This window comes from Pagrus major, chromosome 11 (genome assembly GCF_040436345.1).
Source record: "Pagrus major chromosome 11, Pma_NU_1.0".
In the NCBI taxonomy this organism is placed as follows: domain Eukaryota; kingdom Metazoa; phylum Chordata; class Actinopteri; order Spariformes; family Sparidae; genus Pagrus; species Pagrus major.
The window spans coordinates 6,876,097-6,891,860 of record NC_133225.1 but is presented as its reverse complement, the minus strand read 5'-3'; the positions used below and the strand labels follow the sequence as shown (position 1 = coordinate 6,891,860).

The 15,764-nt window shown below is 39.2% G+C and overlaps 1 protein-coding gene across 2 annotated transcripts in view; it reads left to right on the top strand.

The window, feature by feature from the left end:
- Positions 1-204: 204 nt before the first annotated feature.
- The window catches only part of nme7 (NME/NM23 family member 7), a 21,126-nt gene continuing 5,566 nt past the window's right edge, over positions 205-15,764 (top strand). Inside the window, exons 1-10 of one of the 2 annotated variants that reach the window (XM_073475967.1) lie at positions 205-304; positions 2,724-2,825; positions 4,058-4,224; positions 5,039-5,149; positions 6,287-6,337; positions 6,532-6,739; positions 6,833-6,938; positions 11,274-11,338; positions 11,876-11,944; positions 12,413-12,514. In XM_073475967.1, the coding sequence (XP_073332068.1) occupies positions 302-304; positions 2,724-2,825; positions 4,058-4,224; positions 5,039-5,149; positions 6,287-6,337; positions 6,532-6,739; positions 6,833-6,938; positions 11,274-11,338; positions 11,876-11,944; positions 12,413-12,514 (984 nt within the window). In that variant the 5' untranslated portion in view covers positions 205-301. Of the gene's footprint in view, positions 305-495; positions 581-2,723; positions 2,826-4,057; positions 4,225-5,038; positions 5,150-6,286; positions 6,338-6,531; positions 6,740-6,832; positions 6,939-11,273; positions 11,339-11,875; positions 11,945-12,412; positions 12,515-15,764 lie in introns of those variants that run through there. The other variant, XM_073475966.1, reaches the window with a different exon arrangement.

Here is a 15,764-nt window from a genome sequence, read left to right as displayed (position 1 = left end):
CTATCCTTTTCATACCCGGTTGTGTGGTGACTCGGGCCTGTATGACTACGCACTTTATGTTTTATACTCTATTTTGTGTGTTGAAATCATGTTAGCTTCACTAGTGAAGGTTGAAGCGGTGGGACTTCGTTTGCTTTCTGTATGAAGCAGAACTCATATGTACACCACCAGGTAAATGCACCGTGAACGCACCATGGCTTGTGACGACAGTTACTATAGAAACGAAACGCAGCCCGGGATAGCTAACGTTTGCTAGCTGAAGACAGTTTTGGGACATGTAGACTTTGTTCATTTGTCCAGAATGGTAAGTTAAAGTGTGCCTGTACGATAACATTGACGCGAACTAATTTCTTTAGTCAGAGACTCAAAACTATTGAACTAAATCGCTTGAGCGTAGTGACATGGATCATTGTTTGCTAACGTTAGCATAGCACCCACATAATAACAATTAGCATTAACGTTGCCAAGTAGCGTTACCGATAGCCAACAACGTTAGGCTGATTTTATCATCTAATGTTTGCATTCTGGGGTAGCGTTAATGTACAAGCTAAAACCAGCATTACAACAACATTACTTGATGGTAACTATCGGTCAGCAACTAGTTGAGCATTGACTAACTAGCTAAAGTTGAAACGTTAGCGCTGTGGTTGCTAAGTAAAAGTTCATAAACTAGCTTAGCGGTTCGTCAGTATAACGAGTTTAATAGTTGTAAAAAATGGTTTCCATGCTGTGTGAAGTATGTCATGGTAAGTTGGGTGGCCCATAGGCACAGTTGGTGCTGATAAAGTAGCACAAACTGCGGCTAGGTGTTCAGTAACCGGAGCTATAGTATGAAGGAAGCTAAATGTCTCATCAGCCTGCACGTTAGCTTGTTGCCTTGTTTATGTAAACGAGAGTAGTAGGTCGCTGTGGTGAAAGAGGCGATAAAATGGCAGTAAGCACCTGTTTTGCTCTCAAGCAAGAGACTGAATCTGGAGCACTGCTCTCAATATACATGAACATTGACTTTACTGTTTTTGTGGGTGTCTTAAATAAGATTTAACATCAGGAAATGCCCTCAAGGTCAATGTTGGGAGTCTGCATGTGCTTTGCATATCAGTTAATGTCAAGATAATATGTTTTATAAAAATATTTCATCCACCAATATCTGAGTTTATTTTGCACCCGTGTTCCTGTAAAGCAGAAGATAGAGGTGGTTTATTTTCTTTGCCTACTCAGTCAGGGTCAGAGGGGCTGGAGGCTTTTTCAAGTTAACAATGGGCAGAAGATAAGGAAACACCTTGGACATGTTGTACTTTACAGAGACGAACACACACCCACGATAGGGGGCTGATAAAGTCTTCCATCCGCCTGACTTGCATGACTTAAAGACTGTGGGAGGAAACTGGACGTCTGCACAGACAGGTCTGGAAGTCAAACACAGGCCTCTGGTACTTTGAGGTGACAGTGCTAACAACGGACTTCAATAAACTTAGCTGAAGTTTTTTAGCCAATCTGATCAATTAAGTCAAGGCAATCGTTAGTATTTATAGTGTCCACTGCCTTGTGAGCTCCTCATCATTTTTGGTGGACAAGATGAGAAAACTCAGATCTGCCATTACGTAAATGTTGATTTTAGATCATTCTTAGTCAGTCTTAATTGTTAGTCCTCGTCATTTAATGCCACTTCTTTGCTTCTAAGGTAGCTGCCTGCTAACAAGACACCATGTATCTTGAGTTAATACGAACAGAGACTTGCTAAATGAGCCATAAACCTACCTACCACAGTCTGCTACATGACTAAACTCAGATCTTTAAAGAACCATACTGGAGCTTTGGATGTTTGAATTGAACTTAAACTTTCTCAGGCTAGGCGATCCAACATAGAGTTGCGGTGATATACTGTTTTCAAGGCAAAAAAGGGTATGGAAATTGATGATAACTAGTTTGAATATTTTAGCAAAATATTCCCCACAAATTCTGTACTTTTATGTTTTTATTTAGTTTTTACAGTATAATAACATCAAATTTGTCATGAGAAAAGTCTCGATCTTATAATGTGTTTTGAGCTGACTTTACCTTAGATTTTCTCTCAAACTGTACAGTAAAAATAGCCTGAATTTGTCATGGTTGTAGTCGGAGCCATCTTGAACAGGACAGCTGTGAATTTTTCAGCTGACCTCTGAAGGATATAAGAAAATTGTAAATACTGTAATGTTATTATAGCTAAATTTTCCTTTAATTATCTTGAGAACTGTACGGTAAAATGAGTCCAAAGGTGTCATGGTTCAAGCACATTTAAAATCTCTGCAAGCTTGTTATAATAGTCAAAACACAGACTAACAAGAAAGTAGGCAGATTCAGAAATCGGACACACGAAAGCATGTGATGAGAGATAGTCGTTGGTGATATATAGTATGTGTGAGGTGTAGTTAATGGGCTAAAACAAGCAAAACCTCTGTTTAGGACTGCTAAGTCTACTGCAAGAACTATGAAGCTGAGCACTGCCATTTTAAGTCGAGCAATTTAGACTCCTACTTATCAGTGTTTTCCTTTTCTCATTTGGGAGTATTGTAAAAACATTTCACTTGTGGGACTCAGACCTACACACATACTTGACAACAAAATCATAAATTGTAACAATATCATAGCCTCATATGTCCTTATGACCATTGTAATGCTCAGTGTGGGTTATTTTGTGCCTTCCTGTCCCTCTGATTTAATCTGTTTGTTGACATAATCAGGAGGATCGTTACGCCTTTCTTACTGAGTGGTATGACCCTGTGGCAGCTCTCCTGCGGCGATACCAACTGTTCTACTACCCCAAAGATGGCTCAGTGGAAATGGTAAATGTTACTGCTGCAGTTCAAGTTTGTTTAAGCCTCAAACATTTAAGTTTAAAGGAGACTTCTCGGGCAAGATGTTTATTCTGTTTTTGTATTTTTATGTCGAATGATTTTAAGTGACATTAATTAAATGCAGAGGGAATTTTAATGCAAGAAAACATGTTCTAGATGTAATTTAAAGAAGTCTGGTGGCTTTATATTCTCATGACAAATGATACTGCAATAGAAGAGAAATCTGCAGTCTGATGTGTATTGGATAATCATTTATGTGGAGAGGACATGGCTTTGAAGATATTTCCAAATGTCAGACATAGGATATGTTTTCTGGCAGATCTCAGATCAGGGCCTTGAAAACACCGACTGGTGTTCTAATTCAGTGTCACCTTGACTGTGCTTGTTGTCCTTGATCTGATGGTATTTCAAAGGCGAGTAAAAATAAACCTCTGTCGTCACAGAACAAGCTTGTTAGAATTGGATTTCTCTCGTTTTGAGATTTAATTGGCTGAGGGTACAGAACAGGGTGGGTGGACCAGGTTAAATTGTGTGTGTGGTACTGAAGATTGTATCTTTCTAATTATTTTTGCCTGCTTGGGGACTCATACAGTTTTACCACTAGGAGGAGCTCAACTGACTTTGTCCCCAACAGATTTCAAACACTTGCTGGCAAGACAACCTTTTTTATACTCGGCAGCTGTTGGAATAAGCTTCCCAAAGTCATGATGAAATTGAAGGAGTGGGCAGGTTCAAAACTGCTGTAATAAAATGGTGTAGGGACAGGTTAGAATAATTTATTGTCTCATATACTGATGAGATGTGTTGTGGCAGGATCCACCCATTTTGAGTATTTATTGCTTCATCCAATTTTTCCCCTCAAGGCGTCGTATATAGTGTCTCCGTTTAGCAAAACTTAGTGTTTTTGTATTTATGAGATGTCAAGGTAGTCATTTGCTGATAACTATCCCTGTAGCCCCTTTCATGAAGGACAACAATGGAGATAAACGTTAAAGAATTTGTGAAAAATTGTACATAAAGCCCATACGGTGTATTTATTGTTTTTATTAATGTCAAATAAAATAAAATGTAAATGTTTTTTTTACTTCTCAAGTGCTATAGGAAGAGTAACTGCAATAATTGGCCCTGGTTGTGTACTCTGAGGTATTTTTAACAGTAATCAAGAACATCTTACGTCAGCAACTAGTTGATTTAACAAATTACACACTTTTTATTTGCAGTTTGATGTGAAAAACCAGCGAATATTTTTGAGACGGACCAAAAATGACGACCTCCATCCAGAGGACCTGTTCGTCGGGAATCGAGTGAACGTGCTCTCACGACAGCTCAACCTGATCGACTATGGAGATCAGTACACAGCGAACAAACTGGGCAGCAAAAAAGAAAGGTAAGGTTGTGCAACTTGTCTTTGCATGTTTCTCTCCAGTTACACACCTCACAGCTGTGGCTCTAGATATTTATTTTAACACTGTCATCTGCATTTGTTTTCATCACCTAAAGAAGGATCTTTTTAGATTTTTATATATTGTTAATCAATTCGATGCTTACAAAGTGAAATCTGCTTTTAAACAGCAGCAGATTTATATCATAAAAGCAGCAATATGACTTTGACTGCATTTGTTTGACTAAATTGGTGAAGACTACTTGATAATTTTATTATAAGTGATTTATTTGTGATATATTTATTTTTGGAAGTGATGCCAACACAATACATCCACAAAACATTTGTTTTTCACCCAAAACATTTCTTAGTTTAACAATTTGTAGTAATTTACATGTATTAATCATCATGTGGATTTCTTTGTGAAGGACTCAGGTTGGATTCTCCACCACGGCATGACATCTTGTCTGCTAACAGAGAGCAACAGTAGCTAACGTTAGTTTAGAAATTGAGTCCGCTAACATCAACTAACGACCAGCTTCCAGCACAACACAAAACTAAAGAACTAATATAAACAAACGATCCAAATCAGGCAGTATTTGAGAAATAATAAAACTTAGGCTGATCAAGCACACCGACTTTCAGCTTTTCTCTGTGCTGTGGACACAATTTACTTGCTGCAGCACCCAGTACATATTAAGGTACAATACTGAGCCTTGCATGTGATAAAACACATCTGAAAAAATTCATTGTTGTAAGCGTGAAAGTGTGAGTTGCCTCTTATTGGCTTATCTGTCCGTCTTTCTCTCCATTTTCCCAGAACGCTTGCTTTTATAAAGCCAGACGTCGTTACCAAGATCGGAGATGTCCTTGAATCGATCTACGCCTCCAACCTGATTGTGACCAAAGCCAAAATGACAAAGCTTACATGGTAAGGTCGACGCCTCAATGTGTCATACTGACCATACTGTGGTAATGCATCAGACAAACTCCAGTGCAAGAGACACAGGCTGTTTGGCGCCAGTGTCGTCACACCAACAGATGGATGGCTGTGCTTTGTCACACACATTGGGAGCATATGGTGAGCCGAGTGGCAGACAGGTTTGGCATTTAATTAACACTTTTATCAGGTGCTCATTCATGGTGCAATCACATTATCAAACCATCTCAGTTTCAGAAAAGGCAAGTGTGAGCACTTTTTTCACCTGATGCTAATTATACTTTGCTGATAAAATGCTCCTGTGATATTTATTCACTTGAATGCCAGACTTTTACTTGTTGTAGTGTGTATTAAAAGATTATAGGAAAATAAAATACTGAGGTCAGGGTTAGGGTTCTGGTGTCGCGTTTTCTTTTGTGTTTACTTCATTTAGTAGATTTAGAATGGAGGCGCAATATACAATAATTATGCAATAATTGGCCACCTGTCGAATTCATAGTCCAAACAGATAAGGGGGCAGCACACCAGAGTAACCGCAAACTGCTGCTAACTTCAGCTGCCGTTAGTTATTTGGCTCAGTTAGCCGTGCTGCTAGCAGTCCGGACTGTGAGCTCATAGCACCAGGGGAGTAACTCTGCAACACAATACACAGACGTAGACAATATATCAAGTTGTTTTTTCCTTCACACACTGTTGGTAATTAATGCTAATTTAAATTTTTTGAAATCTGGATTTCTCAATCCAGTATCTTGTATTTGATTTTGATATATTTGATAAGCAAGTATTTCTAATTTGTGACAAGATGCTTTTTGATGTATTTGTGGCCATCCCTGATTGTTGGTAAATACATTTTGAACCAGTTAAGTTCTTAACTGCGATTAATTGATAAATGATTCATCATAAACATTGCTAAAAAAAATTTTTGTGTCAACACAATCCCATCAGAACCATTTAACAGTTAATAAGCTTAAATCTTTCACATCAAATGAGACACAATCCACACAAATCTCTTGTACTTGAAATATTATTGACCTCTGTAAATGACTTTGTCGGTAGTACATTGAGTTCACATCGAAGATAATGTAGCCACTCATTAACTCCACGGTTTATGGTTTTCTTACATTACAGGAGCCAAGCAGCAGACTTTTATGTGGAACATCAGTCAAAGCCGTTCTTCAAGTGAGTGCCTGTAAATGATTTGCCAGTTTTGAGCAGGTGTGAGCCAGCAGAGAACATATCATTAACAGAACCTGTGACAATAATCCTAATGACATTGTAGTGACATTTAAAACATAGTTAACACAGCTGACCTACTGCTGGTAGGAAGTCTGCTTAATATGAATGAGTTATTCCGCCTCTGCTCCATTTCGCAGTAACCTGGTGCAGTTTGTGTCCTCGGGCCCTGTGGTTGCCATGGAGCTGATGGGTGATGAGGCCATGTCTATCTGGAGGAGGCTCCTGGGACCTGCAGACTCCGCTGTGGCGCGGAAGGAGGCACCGCAGAGTGTCCGTGCCCAGTTTGGAACAGATGGCATCAAAAATGTCGGACATGGCTCTGACTCACTTGCTGCAGCAGCAAGAGTAAGGATGTGAATCTAGCCTGTTGGCTTTAATCATGTTCATATGTGCCCATGCACTCTGTGAAAACTGCTTTCACTCTGTTTGTTTTATTAGGAGCTTGAATTCTTTTTCCCTTCCACAATTGGCCACGGCCCCTCGAATACAGCCATCTACACAGACTGCACATGTTGCATCATCAAACCTCATGCTGTATCAGAAGGTAGGGAACATGTAGTATATCCATCTGTTTGAAGCCAACGCTTATATAATCAATTAATCTATCATTGTGTCTGTGTCTGTCTGTTAAAGGATAGGTTCACTCTAAAATGAAAATTCAGTCATTATCTACTCTCCCTCATGCCGATGGAAAGTAAGGTGAAGTTTCATAGTCTGCAAAACATTTCTGGAGCGTCACAGAAAAACAGTGCTGAAGCATTCTCCTAAACAACTGAAGTAGATGAGGACTTGTTTTAAAATGTAAAATAACAGTCGAAAAAAAAAAAAAGCCCTGAGATCCTAAATTGATTTGATGAACAAGTCCCCATTTACTTCAGTTTTTTTTAGAAGAATGCTGCAACACTGTTTTGCTGTGAAGCTCCAGAAATGTTTTTGCAGGCAAAGAAAAATAACTCGACTTTCCATCTGCATCAGGGTGAGTAGATAATGACTGAACTTGTCTTTTAATACATCCATAAAGTATGCAGTTTCAAGTCCACTGACTTGTATAATCATTGCTCCCCGTCCACCGTTGGCTGTTTGAACGTGTTTGTGTCACACAGAGGCACTACATGGTTACCGAATTTGCCTTTGGATTTTTTCTAAATCCCTGCCCACCCCTGATCCCTGTTCATAGAGCATGCCACTAGAGCTCTGACCTGTGAAATGTGAAATCCTCCGGACAGGGCTCAAGTATGCACACAGAAAGTTGTTGACTGGGGAGGAAAGACCTGGACTGGTTGTTTTGACCATATTAGTCCAAAGGCAATTCACTGTGGTCCCATATATATATTAATTTGATCTTCATTTCTGATTTGAGGGCTTATCCTCAATGGTAGTTTGTTTGGTATCTGATTTGGAGCAGGTTTTTATTGAGTTTCCATGAATATCTTTATGCTCTCTTTGTCTTTCCTTTGTCCTTTTATTCTTTCTGCATCCTTAGCGTATTTATTTAGCATCAACTAGCACTGCACACACAACATCACAACATCACAACATCATGGAACGGTCCTCAAAATCAGCTGAGAATAACTTGTGCACATAGCGAGCTGACACGACATTTTGATCGGGAGATGAACATCACTGCTTGCAATGTTTATTCAAAAGGAACACCAGAGAGGAAGCAACATAATTCAAAACAGACCCAGCAGAAAAGACACCATAAATAGTATTCATGTGTTGAAGGTTATTTCATTCCCAGTGTACAGACCTTTCCCATGGCGGAACACTTTGACCTTAAAATAACATAATAATGTCTGTTTGATATCTAGCTGTGTCGAGACTTTCTGCCACACCTCACTGGAATGACGGCATCAAAAAATGTTGTTACAGTCGTTACACCAGTGGTTTTCTTGCTATGACAAGTTGAAATGTTTACCGTGAGAAGTTTCTATGAGAAAGAAAACATTAAAAAAAAAAACTATGAAAGTACAGTCATGCTGGGTTTCGCTGCAAGGCAGAATTGAGCAACTGTTGGCTGTAAAATTAATTTCCTCAATTACTTGGATGGGTGTTTGAATAGTGTTTATTCATGATGGTTATCATTCATTATCTTTAGTATACACTGGTGGTGTCTGAGCTGTAACCTGTTTGTTTAATCAGCAGTCACAACAACCGTTCAGCACTTCATTGTTGAGCTATTAATTATGTAAGCTCTCTTCCTGATGGAAAAGTACATCACATTCAAGCCTTTCTACTGTTGGGCTGTGTCTGAGGAGGAGTCAATTTAACCTCACAATTTCAGCCCACAAATATTTCTGGTATTATTGTGTAATGTTGTGGTCTCTGGCAGCTAAATAAGTATTTGCTTGCAACAGACATAACTTCAAGCAGACAGTTACTTTGCTCACTAAGACCATGATCTTTGCAGATTCATGAAAGGATAGGTGCACCCAAAAATGAAAGTTCATTATCAGGTCATTATCAACTTATCCTTTTGTAGTCTACAAAACATCTCTGGAGCTTCACAGCAAAACAGCATTGCAGCATTCTCCTGAACAACTGAAGTAGATGGGGACTACTAAAAAAAACAAAGTCAGCAAACAAAAAAACATGATAAGGCTCCAAACAGCTTGTCAAGCATAATCAAAGTCTCTTTAAGCCCCCCTTTTTTGTAAGTAACGTCTGTTTAGTTTGGGAGTTTGGGCCTCCGTAGACTTGGATTACACGATTACAAGTCTCCATCTACTTCAGTTTTTTGTGAAAATGCTGCAATTATACACACTTACAGGACGACCAAAAGTATTTCAATATTTAAGTTGCAAAGAGATGGTGGCCGATCTGAAAATATTTGCTCACAAGTCGCAGGATATTTGAGAGGCAGCAAGTTTTGTCGCTGTTCCAGTCACTAATTAGTTGACTGGTCTGGCATTCATCTACCAGACTTAGTTCATTTTTAGTCCGTTTTTATCATATTAGTGTTTTAGAAAGTCTCGAGGTGTTGTAGAAAAAGCAAAAACTGAGCTCATGAGATTAATTTCTGGCTTTGTGTTTTCAGTTATTTTGCTTAATTACAAGAGTTTGGTATAAATAATTAAAAAAGGTCCTAAATTATTCAAATGATATGACTGTCAATGTTTTGATGTGAGAACACATTTTCTGTCAGGTGACACCTCTGGTCGGAGCCAAAAATAGACCCCAGTGTGAGGGGATTGGCCAGCTGAGCCCAGACTGGGATAGTCAGTCAGTTCAAAGACGAATGGTATCAAAAAGCTTGATTAGATTACCTCTGAAGACCACTTAACTGGACAAATTACGCTACGGCTACGTGTACAGGCCGCAGCCAATCACAGCGGCGATGTTGTGACTGAAAATGTACTCAGACATGACTGGAATAGAGAAGCTTCTGTTGCCAGGCACCCAGAATAGGATCTCCTAGCAACAGCACCAGCTGTTTTGGGAGCTGCACTGAGAGTGTGCCTACCTATCCTCTGCCGGCTGGGGAGGTGGTTACTTACCTAACACACACACATAACTGGACCGTGACCAAACCATTACACAAATAAAAGAGAAACCGATCATAGCCGGCGGTGGCACCTGGTCCAAACGGGAAGTCGTGATTATGCACAGCAGGATTAATGGAAAATGTAGACTCCTGCTATCCTGCCTGACGAGTACACAGCCTACTTATTTATCAGGATGTCAGACTGAGATTATGAGACTGGCGCCGTCTTTCAATTATGTGTCTGCAGCCGTCTGACCTTCACTGTCACTGGTGCACCTTCGTCACTGTGGTTCTACCATTTTTACTCTAACGTACAGCAGTGACAGGAGGCACAGCTCGGTATCTATCTGTCTAAAGTGTTGACTGTGTGTACAAAAATAATAAGGACGTGTCCTCTACTCTAAAACACAGGTCATTTGTAAGATAATCTTTGTCCAGAGGAGACACTACAGTCTGAGGTTATTGCAACAACAGACAAGATTCATATCTGGATAGGAGCATTATGATGGCTTCGTAGCACAGTCAGTAATGATAAGTCACTTTATATAAATAAGTGTATTGTTATTAGCTTGATCCTGTGATGTGAACTATTTCACTTAATGTCCCCCTCCAGTCATAAATGTGTTTTCCTCTTGTTCCTACTGTTGAACGTTTGAGCTTCACTGTGTAGAATGATGTATGTGCAGAGTTTGACACTACAAGGCTGTTTTCACATTAATCTACTGAAAGGGAAATCTTCTCTGCGCTCATTGAATCAAATTTTAAGGGGCGGGCCTATGAGCATGATTTGTGACATCACAAATAGTTACTAACACTCAGCAAACACAAGTGTGATGTGATGGAAACTTGAAGCCTCCAGTGCACACACACCAAAAGACAGACTTTACAGCGAAGTAGGAGACACCGTATGTCGAGCAGTTAAACTTGTTCATATATTTATGAATTCTTAATCAATTAGGAGGAATAGGTGCCATTTTAAGGGTTTTAAAGGTTTTGCTGATAACAACATCTCCCCCTTCCATTGCATTCACGTTACAACACCGCTGTTCTCTGTCGTTAATGTTGCTAATGCTAGCTAGGTGACTTTTTTTTTTCTTGTATTATATGTACTTTGTAATTTTTTTATTTTCAAAAAATATTTGTCTCCATAAAAATGTTATCAGTATGACCTTAAATGTTGTAATTATACTTTTTTTTGAAGAAACCAGGTCAGACACACATTAGAGGACTTTTGTGTTGAGGTTATCTTTAAATTGACTGCGACTGCTGTTGTAGAAAATCTTTGGTTAGGATCTCATTGAAGAGTTTATTGACGCACTAAACACCTAACTTGTCAGTCTGTGTAAACCGTGTCATAAAAGCTCATAGATATGAACAGCTTTGGTGTGTCTGCAGGTCTGACTGGGAAGATCCTGAACTCCATATCTGATGCCGGATTTGAAATCTCAGCCCTTCAGATGGTAAATGTTAAACAAATAAGTATATGTTTGCTTTAGTTGCAATTCTTTCTCTGTGCTCATGTCAACTAGTCAAATGAAAATATGAGTTTATGGCTCATATGCCCATTTATCTTAGCCATACTCGTGTAATCAATACGAGCATTGTATTGACGTTCTGTGATACAGCCTGACCTCATAATTGACCCCAGCGTCACTGCTGCAGACAGTGACCTCTCACTGTCCGTTCGTTTTGCCTCATCAGATGTGATGCACATTCTGGGCCGTAGGCCAAAAAATAAATCAATCAGGGTTTTGTGACTGTGGCCGCATGCAGAGCGTGCATTAATGGGAATAATAGAAAAGAGCATATTAACAATTCATGCTGTGCCTTTAAGAATATAATCAGTGAAAACCTTGAGTCATTTTTCATGGAAATTACTGAAGGTCTTTTGCAATTATAGAGCTTTTGTCAGGATTCAAAGCACATACAGATACACAGATATATACACAAAGTCATTTTTGCACTTGTTTTTCATGAGTAATGTTTCTTTTTCACAGTTCAACGTGGACCGGGCTAATGCAGAAGAATTCTATGAAGTTTACAAAGGTGTCGTCACAGAATATCCCGTGAGTGTAAACACTACATTGTTGTGCCATCATTCCAAGTACCTGCATCACACTTCTGAGAGTTGTTACTTTTGATGATTCAATAACAAACACTGTCTGACCTTTTGTCTGGAGGAGTGAAAAAATCTCTCAGAGCTTGTTCATTGTAGTTGAGTCATTGCAAATTATTATCATTAGTTTAACTCTTTAATTTGAGTAAAAATGTGTCACAGTCATTATTTCAGTTTTTACTGTATTATTAATAAAAAGGAAGTTATAGTATATAGTATTTATAGTATTTATTAACCATTTATAAAGTATTATAAACAACAGATGCAACTTTACAATAAACAATTGTTTATAAATGGTTTGTAAAGCATTTCACTGTTTATCATCAGTGAAATAACTCAACTAAAGTTTAATAAACTAAAAATTAATCATTTATTAGTGATGGTTATTATTAAGTATTACCCCACTCTCTCCCTGCAGAGTATGGTGACCGAGCTGTGTTCTGGACCCTGCATGGTCCTGGAGATCCACGGCAGCAACACACCGCAGTCATTCAGGGAGTTCTGCGGGCCTGCCGATCCAGTGAGTCAAATGATATTAGATGTTATTTATTTCCTCATTATATTCTATACTAGACGCCTGTCTGACAAGTAAAATGTCAACAGTTGGGTTAAATGTGGTGAAAATCCACATCGTCTGTAAATGATTGTCCGTCCATCATCCTCCTTTAGAACTGAGGTTTTCAAATGCAACAAGCAACAGAAAACATGTTGACAGATCGTGACAGTTTCCAGAGCACGTTGCTAAAACCAGTGCAGTCTAATACAGCAGGCCCGCAATATATCCAACCTTCATTGTGTTAAATTGTCTGTGATATTTAGTCCATGACTTTAAAAATGACTATTTCTGCTCGGTTGAGCCTTAAAAAGCAACAGCGGTGTTCGTTTTTTTTGTTCTCCTTTTATGTTTTCAGTTATGTGTGAATGTCGAGCCAGAGCAGCCAGTTGTGTGACACTTTCTCCATCTTGTATCCTACGTAAGTGTAGCTAAATCTTCTGCGTTCAGTTTTAAATATGTGATCTCAGTCTGGGACACATCTGCCGAGGAGTCATGAAGCCTGGCAGCTGGACGCCAGATGAATGCGGAGCCCAGTATTTTAACACGAACCTGAGTTTCGAGCTCTGATTGGTTCGGAGTTGGATGAAAAGTAACACACACCTGTTGGTTTTGAATCAGACAGAAACAAACTGGTGATGAAATCGGAGAGTGTTGTTTTAGCCTTTGCTGAGTGCACATTGTAAAGATTTTGTGGCTTAGCTGATAAGATAAAGGAGTCGGCCAGTGAAATAAACTTGTCTGTGTGTGTGTGCATGTGTGTGTTGGTTGGTGCTGTGGAAGCAGCGCTGCAGGGCTGTGCCAGTGCGTGCTGTGAAATCTAATGATAAGACGCTCTGCCCCCAATCACTGTTCAGCTACCAGAGAAACGAGGGCGTACACACCTGCACGATTCCACTGCAAGTTTTTTCTCGTTTTCTTTTAACATTGCCAGACAGGGCGTTTTCCAACTTTTTCAATACGTTCTCGTAAATAACGCATGGATCTTGATTAGGCGTATTAAGGTGGCTGGTATCTATGAGTGAGTACAATTTGGTAAAAGAGCTGATTTAAATATGTTTTCATAGAGGTTAGTCTTTTTTCATCCACTATACGGTAACAGATAGGATATTAGATTGGGCTTGATTGCATTACAGTGGACCGTTGGGCCGTGCCATTCTAGTTTAATTCATATATCCGTGTGTTGTGCTTTCTGTTGTTAACCATGAGCCCTCCCAGGCCACTGTCAGAGTGCTAGTGACAGTGCAGCCACAGAGAAGGGAAAGGGTTACTTAATTAGATAATGATTTCCAGGTCACATGACTCTGCACCGCAACTGCTCATTGATGCCAAAATAATTAAGCCTTTGCAACTGCCCTGTGTTAGTTTATTAGTTACCCTCCCCCCGATCTGCCCCTGGTTTGCTTTATTACTTAGAACACTTAAAGAGCCTGTGTGCAGAACGTTCTCAGCAGCATCCGTTTACTTAAACAATTCATTTAAAACTAATTATAACGAGCTTATGAAGAATTGCCCTGAGACGGTTTTTATATTGTAATATGCCGTTGTTATAATGCCAGAGGGCTTGGGCATCATATCAGAAGTGAAAAGTGGCATACAAGTAGAAAGTGTGTTTCCTCTGTCTATGTTTCCTGGGGAGGTTAATGAGGAAACAGTTGTGGGTGACACTTCCGGTGCTCAGCGGAACTAGGGTAAGTAACATAATAACTTGGAGGCGTGAGCTAAGTGGGCTAAGCAATAATAATAGTATTCACTCGATAAAGTTGCTAACCTAGATCTTCATGAATGAATGATAGACTGTACCACTCGCTCTAAGAAAGAGGATTAGCATCCTGTTGCCATGGAAAAACGCCAGCTCTGAAGTTAAAGGAGAAGTTCACCCAAAAATGAAAGTTCAGTCATTATCCACAAAACATTTCTGGAGCTTCACAGCAACGCAGCGTGGTAGAAGTAGATGGAGACTTGTTTTTAAAGGTTAAAAAGAAAGGGAAAAAAATAAAAATTAAATGACTGGATACAGTTTGTCCAGTATAATCCTAGTCCATCATAAAAATCTCAGGAAGCTTGAGACCCCAAATTGATTCGAAAAGATGTTATTTACTCCCTCGACCGCATGCTAACGCTTTTAGCTTAGCAGCTAAAGACTTCATCTAAGAGTTAAATAACATATTTTCAAATCAATATGTGATTTCAGGACATCTGGAGACTTGGATTACACCGGACAAGTTTATGGAGAAATTAGATTTTTTTGACTTTTTTTTTTTCTATTGTTTTTCCCGTCTACTTCAGTTGTTTAGGAATATTCTGCAACATTTGCTGTGAAGCTCCAGAAATATTTTGTAGACTACGTAGCTTAACACAACTTTCCATCTTTAGATAATGGCAGATTTTTTGGGTGAACCCATCCTCTGAGTGACAGGACGTGACAGAAGTTGCGCCTATGAGTTGTGCAAGGCATCATGGCGCTTAATACTAACTACTAACCACTTAAATAAAAAAATATTTTTTATTTATTTTATTATTTTTAAATTAATACCTTTTTTGATACTGCAGCAAAAAGAAAAAAAAAGTCTTTGGCACACAAAATAGGATTTTTTAATTATTTTTTTTTAACTTCAGGAACACGAAGTAATAAAAAGTATCCATACTTTTAACAGCCATCTAGTTAAATTCTCCAGTACATAGTTCAGGCTGCTGTCAGAGGTTAATTTATTCATAGCCTTCTTCCTCCATTAAAGCCGCTGTAACCTCTGTGATTCCTTCAGACTGAGTAACTGCGAGGTCAAGCAGTTTCATCACTCCATGACCTCGGCCTCACCTCAGTATTGTCTGACAAATAACCTCCACATTAGCACTCCTACTCTTCAGCGCAATCCAGTCATTTGATCCTCAAGATAAGTGGAAAGTCACAGCAGCATTGAGGTCTGAGAGAAGAAATGTTGCAAACCAGATCAGCGTGTTCGAGACTAGCTGACAGGGCGCGTATGTCCGTGTAACATTGTTCTGCTAAGTACCAAAGTACAGTACGTCTTTCTTGTCAGAAACAGCGTGTAAAGACATTCCAGACGTCATTATCAGGCCGACACATTGGACCGGACAAACTGTGTGAGGCCGGACTGTATGAAGAGGTCAGAATGTTTATTAATAGTTAAGGGCTATTGATTAATTCCAGTTGACTAAGGACTAATCTATAAACAACACAGGTCTTGTGTGAATA